We start from the raw sequence: 13687 nt of genomic DNA, 5'->3' as shown, positions 1-13687 counted from the left end.
TCGCACCAGCTAAATTCATTATACCCGATACTCAAAAGGAGTATATATAAGGTATATATATTCTTGATCAGCATCAATAGCCGAGTCGATTGAGCCATGTCTGTCTGTCCGTCTGTCCGTCCGTCCGTCTGTCCGTCTGTCCGTCCGTCCGTCTGTCCGTCTGTCCGTCCCCTTCAGCGCCTAGTGATCAAAGACTATACAAGAAAATTTCAAAACTTTGCCCCGCCCACTTCCGCCCCCACAAAGGACGAAAATCTGTGGCATCCACAATTTCGACGATACGAGAAAACCAAAGACGCAGAATCGTAGAAGATGACTATATCTTCTAGAGTGCAAAATCTGAACCAGATCGTATAATTATTATAGCCAGAATCAAGAAAACAATTTCATTCTTTCTCGCTCTGTCTCTCTCTAACACACAGGTTTCATGGTCGGTTTTGCCAATTGCAAAATATGAGTTCAAGGATCTCAGAACCCATAAGAGCTAGAGCAACCAAATTTGGTATCCACACTCCTGTGATATCGGACCTTGACCGTTTTATGTCAAAATTTCGCCACACCCCCTTCCGCCCCCGCAAAGGACGAAAATCTGGGGCACCCACAAATCTCAGAGACTATTTACGCTAGAGTAACCAAATTTAGTATCCGCAATCCTGTTAGATCTCACTATAAGCCGTATATCTCAAATTTCGCCCCACCCCCTTCCGCCCACACAAAAGACGAAAATCTGTTGCATCCACAATATTGCAGATTCGAGAAAACTAAAAACGCAGAATCGTAGAAGATGACTATATCTTCTAGAGTGCAAAATCTGAACCAGATCGTATAATTATTATAGCCAGAATCAAGAAAGCAATTTCATTCTTTCTCGCTCTGTCTCTCTCTAACACACAGGTTTCATGGTCGGTTTTGCCAATTGCAAAATATGAGTTCAAGGATCTCAGAACCTATAAGAGCCAGGGCAACCAATTTTGGTATCCACACTCCTGTGATATCGGACCTTGACCGTTTTGTGTCAAAATTTCGCCACACCCCCTTCCGGGCCCGCAAAGGACGAATCTGGGGCATCCACAAATCTCAGAGACTATTTACGCTAGAGTAACCAAATTTAGTATCCGCACTCCTGTTAGATCTCACTATAAAACGTATATCTCAAAATTTCGCCCCACCCCCTTCCGCCCACACAAAAGACGAAAATCTGTTGCATCCACAATATTGCAGATTCGAGAAAACTAAAAACGCAGAATCGTAGATAGCGACCATATCTATCAGATTGCTGAATCTGGATCAGATCAGATAATTTTTATAGCCAAAAGGAACAAATCAATTTGTAGTGGCTACGCAGCGCCCGACGTCACGCTCAGACTGATTTTCTGTCTCTCTCGCACGCACTCTTTGTCGTGTCGTTTAATATTCGCGGCGTCTGCCGGAGGAGAGCCATACTGACTTAGTATCGGGTATAACTGTAGAGTTGCGGTGTCCGCAGCAACTCACAACGTTCCCCCTCGTTTTTTAATTAAAATACCCTGATGCTCCAGTTAATTTATGAGACCATTCGTGTCGTTGCAAGAGCACACGCAGACCCGGCACCGCCAGAAGTGTCATTCTGTGCCAACAACTTGACGTTGAAGCGCCAAGCCCAGTCGGGCCCTTTGCACAGCCTTGGCTCTCGAGTGCGGAGTACAGAATGCACGAACGAGCTCTATCCGAAAATTCTCGGAGGGAATTCCATTTGGTTCGTTCGAATGGCTGGACGGAACTTCTCCTTGATAAGTGATGGTCGAAAGGTGGACTAATTACAATCCAATACGTTAAACATATCACTATCAATCAACCGAATGAAACCGTTCAATATTACTTCATAATATACCACTAGTGGATTATAATTATGGAGGGAGGGATATTCAGGGAGTGACTGTCATTAGATGGTCTAAACATTAGCGCCATTTGAATATTCTTTGATATATGAAACCGTGATACGAGTAGTGGTAAATTCTACAAAAAATATGTTTGATTGGGGAGAGTAAAGATTGTATTATTAGAAACGTCTTATCTAAAGTACCTTTTACTGCCATCAACGATACGATACCAAAGAAATAACCATTAGATATAGTGTATCTCATAAAATAGTTTGTATGTAATCAGCGCCGAAGAACCCAAAGATCCAAACGTATAGAGTCATCGGAATCCACAGTGCACCACCTTATCTTATCAAGGAGCGTCAAGGTTCGACTGAATTTACATTGCATACCCTTAGGCGGTTCCTTGGTTACATTTATCAATACTTTAATGGATTGGCTAGCATTCCCCGATACTCCCGATGACGTCCAAGGGAAACGGAACCATCAATTGCACAGTCGTTTCTATATGTTTTTCAGATATTTCGTCCAAACAATCTTTAGCGTTGAATAACGGAAATATACTCATAGTTGCCTTACTACTTGGCAGATTCTCAAATATATGTATTCAATAATAAAGCTACATCCAATCCCAAACAATTTGGGCATTCTGGATGGATGTGCGCAGTTCCTCTATTTGGATTCTTAAAATCCAAGTCCGTTGTATATTAAAAGATAATAATCGCGGGAACTGGAACGGAATATTGCGTGCTCACGTGTCGCTAACACAACAAATATTGTATACCCACAACTATTTCATAATTTCTCATTTCTCATCCATGTGGCACAGCGAAACCTGGCAGGGCCCGCTACTAGTGTTTTGTAACAAAAACAGGCAACTGATAACTGTTTATTTTTAGTAATATTAGGCTTTATTCGGAGGAGCCCGTTTTTTTTAACGTTTACAGTATATATATTAATAGCTTAAGACTAAGTTCAAATTCATCCATCAAAAACCATATATGTATATATTCAAAGCTATATACTTTTCAACACACAAATCGATTCAATGGAGGATGTGACCCTTCAGTGGCCATTTCCGTTCGCGGCCAACTTGGTGCCATTGCTGTGTCCATTGGCATGCAGCCTACCTCCGTTGGTGGAGGACTCCTAGGCACAGGGCTGACCCAGTAGCTTGGCCCGCTTCACGGGCGGCTCATTCGTGATGGTGGCAAAGTCGAACTGAAGGAAACAAAAAGTCAGATAGATTATTAGGAGTGGATGGAGTAAAATGATTCGGTATGTACTCACGCGCTGTTCCAGAGTCATGTTTGAAATTGGCGGAAGTCCGATGCAGCCGCGCAGGATGTTTTCAATGGCAGCACGCTGGCGGAACAGCGAGTTGACCACTTGTGATCCCTGGGGAACAAGAGGGGCCTTGCACAGATAGCTCACCAGCGGAAGGACCGGCTTGAATGGCACCCAGGAAGCAGACTCCTCCGCACTGCGCAGCTGGATACGTGTACTCAGCTCGCCCAAAATAACCAGATCCAAAATAAGGGGTGTGGCCAGGAGCGAGTCCTCGCAGGTGTTGTGGATTACCAGAGTGTTGTGGCCACCCATCATGATCTCGGAGGTGTACTCGTCCATGGCCCGCTTGCTGTCACCCACATAGGGCAGGTATTTGATGACAACCACATGGTCGGGATGCTCGTTGGCGCCGTAGAGCAGCCTATTGGAGGCCACCATATCGTCCACCACATTGCTCTTGGATATCTGCCGGCGGAAGGGATTGTTAGTCACAGCAAAGGGACAATAATTGATCAACATCACCCTACCTCCTTGGAGCGGAACTGCTGGGGAGCAGACAAGTTCTTGCCGTCGTTGTTGCCAAGGTGATTGTAGCTGGCAATGGAAACTGGCTTGATGCCGGCTCCCACCAGGAAGTCGACCAGCACACTCTTGATCTTGGTCTGGCCGGACTTGAAATCGTCGCCGGCAATGAATACATTCTTCTCCTCGGCCAGCTGGATGAGACCCGGCACAAAGGTGTTTTGCGGCGAGCCGTTGATGTAGGTACACTGCGGGGAAGTCCAATAGGATGAGTTCAAGATCACATCAAGTAGCCAACGAGTGAAATACTTACACCCTCGGCTACGCTGGCCATGGCAAAGATGGTAGACGGCGAGACCTCCGAATGGTTGGCCTTGAGAGAGGCAAGAAGCTCCTGGCTAGTGGTGTTCAGACCTGGCTGCACCTCAGAGAACCGCTCGGTATTGGCCGTCCAGAGGACGCCGCTGCGCTGCTTAAAGTCGCGGATGTCGCGACGGATCTGCTCGTACTGCTCCTGTCTAGTGCCCTTGATGAGGTTGTTGGCCCGATCCGACTGGTTGGCCGCGATGAAGTCCGGATCGTAGATCGATGTACGGGGCTTAAGTTTGGCCATCTGCTCGTACAGCTGGTCCTGCAGGGCCACATCGAGGACCTCGGCACGCACCATGGCATCCGCCAGGTGCAAATTGCTAATGTCCCAGCCATCCACAACAATGTCGTTCGGCTCCACCATGGGCAGGAGCTCCTTCATGGGCACAAACACATCGCTGCCCGTCTCGTCCGAGCCAATGAACACGGTCGAGGCCTGCGTGATCGAACCGTACCAGTTGGCGTGCTGCACGCCCGTGCGCTTGCGCCACTTCAGCTGGCGGCGGTTGGCCTCAAGGGCGGTAGTGAGGGTGGATCCGTTGTTGCCACCCCAGCCCACCAGCATGACTCCCAGCTTGGGCACCTGGCGACCCGTACGAATCTTTAGGGCAGTCGTCTGAGGGTGCACCTGCAAAGATCAGACGGCGGAATCGCTGATTAGTAAGTATACCTGAGTAAGTAGTAGTATAGTAGTAAGTATAAATTACCTGATTTCGGTACCGGTTACCATTGCAGAGAGGAAGAGTATATAGATTCCGTATTTGGGTGGAATAACAAACGTATATATTTACATATTGTATAGTCAATATGTTATTTCAAGTAGTTAAAGGGCCAGATATCTTTGAGCTGCCTAATCTTTGCTCTACACTACTCTTAAATACATTTACATTTTTCTTTACAACCAAAAGGCCAAAAGAAATCAGGTATTTTATAGTCGAAGCACAATATGAAAGGCATTTTCGTTTGGTTGTTTATGAGATTTGTGTTTTTGATTTTACCCAAAAATGAAATCGTGAAAGAATAAATAAGGAACGATGATTGCATTAATAATTTAACAACGTGTTCGTCCAAAGTCCGGTAAGAATTGTTGTCAGCTCATTTGCCGGCCGGCATAATTATGTACATATCATTTGCAGTTAAAGAGAGGCGAAGAATTTAAACTGTTTCTCTTTCTTGGACAGCTAATAGCAAAAGTTATCCCGGCATTTCATTTTATTATCTATCATTGACCTTGAATAAACTGACGCCGCTGTATGTACATACATGCAGCAATTGTTCCCCTCCTGGAGGGTGGACGGTGGTGAGATGTAAACAGTGCACAAACGACGACCACAGTTGTTGGAATAGGGACGTAATCGGCTTTCGATTCGGTTCGTTCTACTGCAATCCAATAGCAAGAACTGCGACGACACAGCCAACCGACACCAAACGGCGCCTGCGCGCGTAGAACCACGCCGCCCACAGTATCGGGTGTCAGCATCAGCTGTTTTCTGGAACCAATAATCTGTAACTGTGACTGTACCCACCCACCCACGCCTCTTCGGACTACGCCTTATCGGGAGCGCACATATTGGATATCACTTATGTATGTACGTATGAACCACAACCACTCATCCACAATCCACAACCTATCCCTTGCCCAAACAATGGAAAATTTCCACTGTTCCTAAGCAAATGTCCGGGTGTGTAAGTGTGTGTATGTGCTGCAGTGGATGACTGGAAGTCGGGCAAATTCAATGTGAAGGTCAGTATTGGTACATTTCCAAGGGAAACTTATGAAATCCTTAGGCAACTGCTCCAACTAATCAATTTTTTCTCACAAATTAACTCACCTGCAGTTGTCCGCTGGCGGTACGCTTCACATGCGATGTCTGATATTCGTAGTCCGTCTCAATGAAGTCATCGTCCACCCGCACCTTGGGCAATATGATTTCGAGCCGAATTATTTGTGGGCTTCATTTTCAGCAAAAAAATGCTATGTTTTTTCTGTCTGCGTGCGACTTTGTTTCTTTTTCTTCCTGTACTTTTGACAATTTTCACACCCACACCACTTGCGTTTTTTTGTTACAGGAATTATTTTCTCACTTGCTGCCGGGCTGCTTGTGCGGGAATCCAATGGGACTGGAAAGGTTCTGCTGAAGGCAATGAAAGCGAATGATTTGCCAAACGAGTGTGGAAGCCGCTTTTATAGAAATGTGAGTACAGTGGCTCACTGCTTAGATGAACCAGAGCACCTTTCACACTTAAAACTGTTATAGCTTCTAAGCTATCTAACCTACCACTAAAAATCAAATGTAAACTGATAGACACACATTTAAGCTTAATTTAAACCAACCTCATATGTATTGAAACATTTTTTAACACATTTTCAAGTGTGAAAGGTGCTCTCTGGTTTATTTAAGCTGGGAGCCACTGTACATATGCATATTTATATAAAAACACCATGTGGACTCTCAGCCGCTCTCCCGCGCTCTGTAAAAACTGAGAAGAGAACATTTGCGTGAGTGTGTGCTTGTGGATGGGTTTCAATCTGAACAGCACAGGATAGAACCCCTTCTCATCGTGCTCTTTATAAAGATCATGGACAGGTATTTAAGAAAGGTGAATTAGTACAAGGTAAGACTTTCGTTCCCTCTCTCATAACATTCCTACTCTCTCTTTCTATGTTTTGAACGTAACACATACTATTATAGGAGTGATCCCGCTTGGACATATCAATCAGAAATTTATAAAGTTCTTCTTTAACTAAAATTGTCTTTTTTAATGGAAGGGTTCATAAATTTAAACTGAATGCATTTTAAAGTATTATAAATGAAATTGGATCATATGTCTTGCCCTTTTTATACCCTTGTCTTAAGTGGAGTGTTTTTGAACTTAACTCGAAAAAACTTTCTGATTCTAATGTATTAAGATCTGATGTCCAGTGGTTGCGGGCCGTATTCCATGGGGTTACAACCCTTGAAACGGCCCTCTTAATAGCTCCCCAATACAATTTCTTGTTCCTAGAATCTTCCAGAAACATGCACATCTTATAAATGAAAAACTTTCTATTGTTACAGTCAATTGAAAGCAAACCGAGCTCAAATTACGAATTGTTTCTTAATAAATATGGTGGGTCTGGTTTCTTTTGACAAGCCCAAGTTGTGGTTTGTTTCGGGATTGAATAACAATCACCGTCAACTGATCGGTATGTGTCCACTTCAGAAGTTTTCCATAGAACCGAAACGAGCCGTTTTGCATCAATTGATCCTCTTGGTCGACCAGGTCTATCGCCAAATCAGGCACATGCTGTCGTGGGAGGCTCATTTCCCCCAGATGGAACCTTATCAGCTCAGACACGCCCTAAGCGCCACATCCATTTCCTGTGGCGTGGGTTTCCCTTAATGTGAATGAACACACTCGTGTGCATACGTAGAATGATTGCATTTATGTAAGATAATTGTATTTTGTGTGTTGCAATATAAAAAACTTAAAGCATTCGAATGTGTGAGGGAACTAACACAGGGATTGATATCAATATCCTAGCACTAGGACAAGATCACAGTGCTCATCTAAGTGTTACCTCCATATGACAGGCTTAAATTTTGAATGAAGATTACTAATCCTAAAGCTATGTACACTTGTGTTAATTCGACTCATATAAATAAATCACGATAATCACACTCTAAAACGCTCAACAGTTTCGTTGAGTGGAGCTGCAAGAAAAAGCGTGTAATGTGCTCAAAATCAATTTGACAGCAAGTGCAAATGATACACTTATGGGTAATACTGCAACTAATTGTCCAGAAACTCCCATTCACTGGACGTGTTGGAATCGCTTGTGGCTGGGGTTTCATTTCTCAAGGGGTCTCCAGCCCGTCGAAAGTCTGGCAAAAAGCTTGTGTACTCCTCCTCGTCCGTCTCATCTTTCAGGGTTAGTGTTGCCTTCGGCCTGCTGTTGACAAACTTTAGAGGCGCCACTTTTGGCTTCGTGGGAGCAGACGCACAAATCCCGTCTATCGGCTGGCCCGCATTGTAATCGTCGACGGTATTCATTTTGTGTGGAGCTGTCTGCACACTGGCCTCCTCCAGTCGCGTGGGATAGCAGCTGATCAAAGACTCAGTCAGTTGTTTCGTCTGAGCATGGGCGGCACACAGCTCTTCTTGAGTGAGTGGGGCCAGGAGCACCTCGGGCAGGTCCAGCTCGGCGGCGAGGGACTTGGCCTTGGCCGCCACGGTCTTTTGAAGTGTGGTCGGGCTAAAGGTGTCCGGTAGGTGCTCCATAAAGGCGCTCTTCAAATCCAAAGGCGAGGCCAGGCCATTGCTGCACGGGATATAGAGATACATCTTGATTGCAAAAAAAAATGGTGAAATCTTTGAATACTCACTTCTCCATCTGACAGTAGCTGGCCACCATTATCGTGGCGGCACTAGTGAGCGGCAGTTTCATCTCATGTGTCTCGTGGCCGATTTCTACGACGCCCAAGCCACTGCTCTGCTTTCCCACAGATGTCTTGCGCTTTTTACTGGAGGTCGTACCGCTGGTGTGAACTATAGACTGCTCGAAATCCATTTCGCCTATGCGACGAAAAATGTCTAGGCGTCGGTTCTGCTGAGCCAACGGCGACTCCACGGCCAGCTCAATGGGAACGTTCAGATCGAGCTTCTCGATCAGCTCAAAGCATTCTTCGGCACAGTGCAGGGGCTCCGCTTGCAGTTCCAGCGGTGACTCCAGCTGGTAGGAGTGCGGAGCGCCTAGGACAGGAACTGGCGGCGGCATCAACGGATTAAATATTACTTTCGCCGTCTTGTTTGGTGGCTCCGGAAGTGGAGCCAACCGCAACAGGGAGCGCTCGCCTTCCAGAACAAAGATTTCCTTGCCATAAGCGCAAAAGTCGAGAATTTTGCGAAACCCGCGCGCTATCGCTTCCACCTTGAGGCGGTCGACATTCAATATATACAAAGTGGTATCGTCATGGGTCACCAGCAAGGAGTCCTGGCCGTCGTAAAAATACAACTGGCGGAAATTGCTGCTGGCCACGTAGGGCACTTCGTTTTCTCCATCTTCCGCAACGGCTGGTTGTGGCCTTGTGGATGGATCACTGCGCAGCTTCGGGTTTAGTATGGGTATCTCCCACGTGTGACTGTGCAGCACAGCGTCCCTAAATATAAGGGTCCTAGACACATTGCCGATGGTGTCGGCTATCCAGAAGCGCAGACCAGGTCGCCCGCAAATGAGCTGTGGCTTGCTATTCGACAACTTCTTAAGGAACACGCCGCCACAGTCGATGAGCTGCTTGCGATCCTTCTTGCCCACCTGGGTGATGTGCCACTGTCCAGTTTGGACGTCGCGCTGGCACACGATACAACGATAGAGCGTGGCCACGAGCAAGTGGCTTTGGTGTACGCTTAGCTGGACGATTTCATAGGCTTCGCTCAGGATCTCAACAGATTTGCTTAGGTGCTGGATGGAAAATATAGTGGCTACTGGAGGATTCTTTCAAAACTCTTGTACCCACCGATTGATAGTCGAATTCCGTTAGCACCACAACGCCTTGGCGGTCGCCGGAGAAGAGTGTCATTCCATTCTTCGACCACTCGCAGCAGCTGACCACGCAGCGGTGCAGGTCGCGGATGGTGTAGCGTTCGATGGGCTTGCTGCGCGTACAGGGAGCCACCAGATTCAAGTCCTGGGGCAGTTCCTTCTGTATCTGGAATATGCTGACTTGTCCATTGGCGCATCCTGCAGCCACCATGTACTCCACCGAATTGACTATCTTCACGCACGTAATGCGTGTGGCAACCTGCAAAGACATTAGACGGGGGAAGCCCACGCCACCGTTAGCCAAAATTATGAGTGAATGACACGCAAGGGATGGGTCATGCTATTGAGATTAAATTGTAGAATGAGTCATAGACTACCTCCGACTTGAGCTTCTGCATCTCGCCCGTTTGGCGATTGTACCAGAATACAATGCCCGCATCGCTACCCACGGCCAGGAATTCGTTTGTTCCATCGACGCAAGCACTAACCATACAGTATATACATACATATGTACATAGATGTGCCAGTTCATACAACGAAAGCGTCACACACTGGCTAGCGCGTTCAGTACGCCAGAGTGACGTCATCATGAGAGAGAGAGCGCAGAGAGAACATCTTTGCATGTGTTAGTACATACGCAATATGTTTCGACAAAAATATGTGATTGTATGCTTTTTCAGATTTTTTGAACTCTCTCAGGTCTGGTTCTGTTTTGCCACCAGCATGTTTTAGTGTATGGTAGTGTATACACATTTATTTCCTTATTTTAAACAGGTTTATTATAAATTATAAAAATTATGTTCTCGACTTTTTTGTTTATTATAACTAAAACAATGATGTATCTAAATATACAATATAAGAAAAAATATATATATACTTAAATAAATTTGCACAAATATATATATTTCTTTCTATAAATAGAGGATATGCCTTAAGAATGTTCATATATGTAACTACATATACATATATACGTAAATACATACATATGTACTTAAAGTCGCCGCTCAAATTGGCTCCCGATTGAAGATCGGTACCCAGGGAACACCACGAGGAGGCCATTATATATTAAATGGGGTCAAAAATTAATCTGACCTTTGAGTCGACTTGATATGACTTAATTTCAAGACTTTTAAGTAATTAAGTCACATCCATGTTCCCCGCCTAAAATTAAATCTGTTAGATATACATATGTACATACATATACATAAATGAAAATAAAAAATAAGCAAAATATAATAAACTTATACAAGTTAAATTTTTATATTAATAAATTCAACGTATTGAGTTTTCTTGCGGACGAAGTCCGTGTTCTTTATTTGACGAATAATTAAAGACTACTGTTCGGGCCAGCCGCTGAAGAATAACCGTAACTTTAACATTAGTATTGTATGAGCAGAGAGAGCCGCCTATGTTGTAAAACGTTGACGTTCTGCAGAGCTGCTGCGCTCTCCCGCTAAATGGGCTCTCTGCCGCCGCCACTTCGGCAACTACTTTGATCTGCTGCCGCCACTTCGGCAATCACTTTGATCTAACGCCGTCGTCTATAGTTTAGTTCTATGCTAACCCCTCTGCGCATTGGTTGCATATCGATCTCGCATAAAGTTTATCTGGCAATAGCAAGCAATCGGCTTCCGCTAAGCCACCAAGATTAAATACGAATTATAAGGTTTAACCCAAAATCTCTTTTCATTTTGAAACACATAGGTGCCAAAAAAGCTTGGCATCTCAAACATTGGTGACCCCGACGTGATATAAAACCATTGCTTAATCGCGTTCCGTTAAAACACTTATTATTTATACAATATTTTGTTGTTGGGTAGTTTAACTACCAACAAATACATTTGGGTGCACGTTGAAAAACAGTTTAAAGTGCAAATTCAGTAAGAGTGCGGCTGGAATATTTATAGACAAATTCCGGTACTTTAAGCGTCGAATCTCTCATTCTCTGCGCAGCTGTAGCCGCGGTTCTTGACTTTTCATGTCTTGCATTCTCGCTCTCGCGTCTATACATCGTCGCTTAAGCGGTATTTCATTTTCCGTTGTTGTGTCGAATTGCACAACGGTTAACATGGACAACGATCCGAATACAGGCGCGGGCGGAAATATAAGCGTAAAAGTCAGTCATTATATGATCGATTGCACAGGCTTGGCGAAGCCTTCGCGGGGAATAAAATCGATAAGCAGACCGCCGCGGAAGTCGAGGTGCGCCTTGATATGTTGGCAGAAATTCGAGAGGAATTTAATAAGGCCCATAATGAGTTGGAGGCTCTCGATCAAAACGAGATTGGGAGTGAGCTGCGCGAAATCTTCGATACTCTTTTCATATCGTTGAAAGCTGAGTTGCTGGCTGCTTTTGAAGTAAGCCAGTCACACGCCGCTGCCCATTCTACGACTCTGCCAAGCCATTCCGGACATAGTACCATCATCATGGCTCACAAGCAGCGACTTCCTGGGCTGAAGGTGCCTAAATTTTCTGGTGGATACCTCGAGTTCTCGGATTTTATGGCAATGTTCAAATCGGTGATTGAAGCGGATGCGGATCTCAGTGACATCGAGAAATTCCAGCACCTTCGCTCTTGCCTCGCTGATGCGGCTTTGGATTCGGTTCGATCGTTAGATCCCTCCAGTTCCAATTATCGTGCGGCTCTGGATATACTTAATAAACGCTTTAATAACAAAAGACTTGTTTTCCAGGCACACATCAAGAAGATTCTTGGGCTAAAGAGGGTAGACTCACCTTCTGCTAAAAGGCTTCGGGAGTTTTCGGATGCAGTCAATTTACACATGCGAGCGTTGCAGACATTGGGAACTGCTGAGGAGATTTCAGGATTCATGGTCATCAACATGCTGCTGCAGAAGTTGGATTCGAAGACGCAAACCAAATGGGAGGAGCAGAGGAATTCTTCGAATTCTTGCAGCAACGCTGCCAGAAAATGGAGCGGTTGGAATATGCTACAGCGACACACGCTAGTAGCGATCAGGTGGGAAAAAACCATTCCTATACGCAGGTTAAGAAAACGTTTGTAGCTTCCAACTCTTCCGCCGACCCGTCTGTATGCGTCTTTTGCCACTCAGCGGGCCATGGAATATACTCGTGAAAGATATTCGGAAATCTCTCACCGTTGCTGCGCCACAAAGAAGTGAAGAAGCTTTCCCTATGCTTCAATTGCCTAAAGCCGGGGCACCGGACCCGCGCATGCAATAGTGGAAAATGTCGAGTATGCGGCGGTAGTCATCATAGTTTGTTGCACTTCGATAGTATACAGCCCACAACACAAGGCTGCCCAGGTATTACTCCTCCCGATCTGGCCGTTCAACCGGACTCTCTTTCCGTTGCTCAAAATTCTGCTAGCAGCTCGTCTCTACCTTCGTCTACCTCTCTTGCTGCCCAAGGTCTTCACTCTGATGTCGTGCTTCTGGCTACAGCCGTGGTTCTCGTAAAGAATCGGTCTGGCGTTTTAGTTCCTTGTCGTACCATCTTAGATTCAGGATCGCAGCTGCATCTCGTCACATCCAGGTTCGCCCAGCAGCTTCAGCTTAGGAGAACTCAATCGTCTGCACTTGTGTCTGGGCTGGGCGATACCAGCGTTTCTACTGAGGGATCCACCATAAGCATTTGTATGCATTCTCGCACCTCTGCTTACACAACTACACTTACTGCTCTCATCGCCCCCACGATTACCGATTCTCAACCAAGTATGACAGTTAATGTATCCGATTGGCGTATTCCATCTAACATTCAGCTCGCTGATCCTGCATTTTTCAATCCTCAACGGGTTGATCTTCTCATTGGTGCGAGCGTTTTTTATGATCTCCTTTGCGTAGGGCAAATCAAACTCACCGATGGACTGCCTCTTCTGCAGAAGACCCGGCTTGGGTGGATCGTATCTGGCGGTGGACAGAAGGTATCAAGCTCGGCGCTTTTGGCTACGCACAATTGTCCAGATTCGATAGCTGAGATGGAAGCAAGGTTGGATAAAACTCTTCGTATGTTTTGGGAAGTCGAGAATTGTGTGGAGGCTGGGTTGAATACCAAAGAAAAAGACGATTGTGAAGCACATTTCGTAAGCCACCTTTCACGGTTGCCATCCGGGGAGTATGCAGTTCGTCTGCCGCTAAATAA

At 45.5% G+C, this 13687-nt stretch overlaps 2 protein-coding genes and 1 long non-coding RNA gene across 3 annotated transcripts; 1 reads left to right on the top strand and 2 right to left on the bottom strand.

The window, feature by feature from the left end:
• Positions 1 to 2747: 2747 nt before the first annotated feature.
• On the bottom strand, positions 2748 to 6160 carry LOC117190640 (inositol-3-phosphate synthase-like). Its single transcript, XM_033395688.1, has 5 exons — positions 5873 to 6160; positions 3985 to 4668; positions 3677 to 3919; positions 3150 to 3614; positions 2748 to 3080 (listed from the first exon to the last, which is right to left on the bottom strand). Exons 2-5 carry the CDS (start codon positions 4603 to 4605, stop codon positions 3009 to 3011), a joined length of 1401 nt encoding a protein of 466 aa, XP_033251579.1. The 5' UTR covers positions 4606 to 4668; positions 5873 to 6160; the 3' UTR covers positions 2748 to 3008.
• LOC117190641 lies at positions 6146 to 7773 on the top strand. Its single transcript, XR_004473778.1, has 3 exons — positions 6146 to 6235; positions 6498 to 6656; positions 7100 to 7773. It is a non-coding gene; the product is annotated as an uncharacterized LOC117190641 (long non-coding RNA).
• On the bottom strand, positions 7461 to 10037 carry LOC117190639 (WD repeat-containing protein CG11141-like). The gene is made up of 4 exons (XM_033395686.1): positions 9942 to 10037; positions 9539 to 9823; positions 8408 to 9483; positions 7461 to 8343 (listed from the first exon to the last, which is right to left on the bottom strand). The coding sequence occupies exons 1-4, from the start codon at positions 9960 to 9962 to the stop codon at positions 7815 to 7817; spliced, it is 1911 nt and encodes a 636-aa protein (XP_033251577.1). The 5' UTR covers positions 9963 to 10037; the 3' UTR covers positions 7461 to 7814.
• Between the last annotated feature and the right edge of the window lie 3650 nt (positions 10038 to 13687).

Source organism: Drosophila miranda (assembly GCF_003369915.1).
Source record: "Drosophila miranda strain MSH22 chromosome Y unlocalized genomic scaffold, D.miranda_PacBio2.1 Contig_Y1_pilon, whole genome shotgun sequence".
Taxonomy (NCBI): domain Eukaryota; kingdom Metazoa; phylum Arthropoda; class Insecta; order Diptera; family Drosophilidae; genus Drosophila; species Drosophila miranda.
The sequence above is the reverse complement of the archived record's forward strand: the minus strand, read 5'-3'. Positions and strand labels throughout refer to the sequence as shown.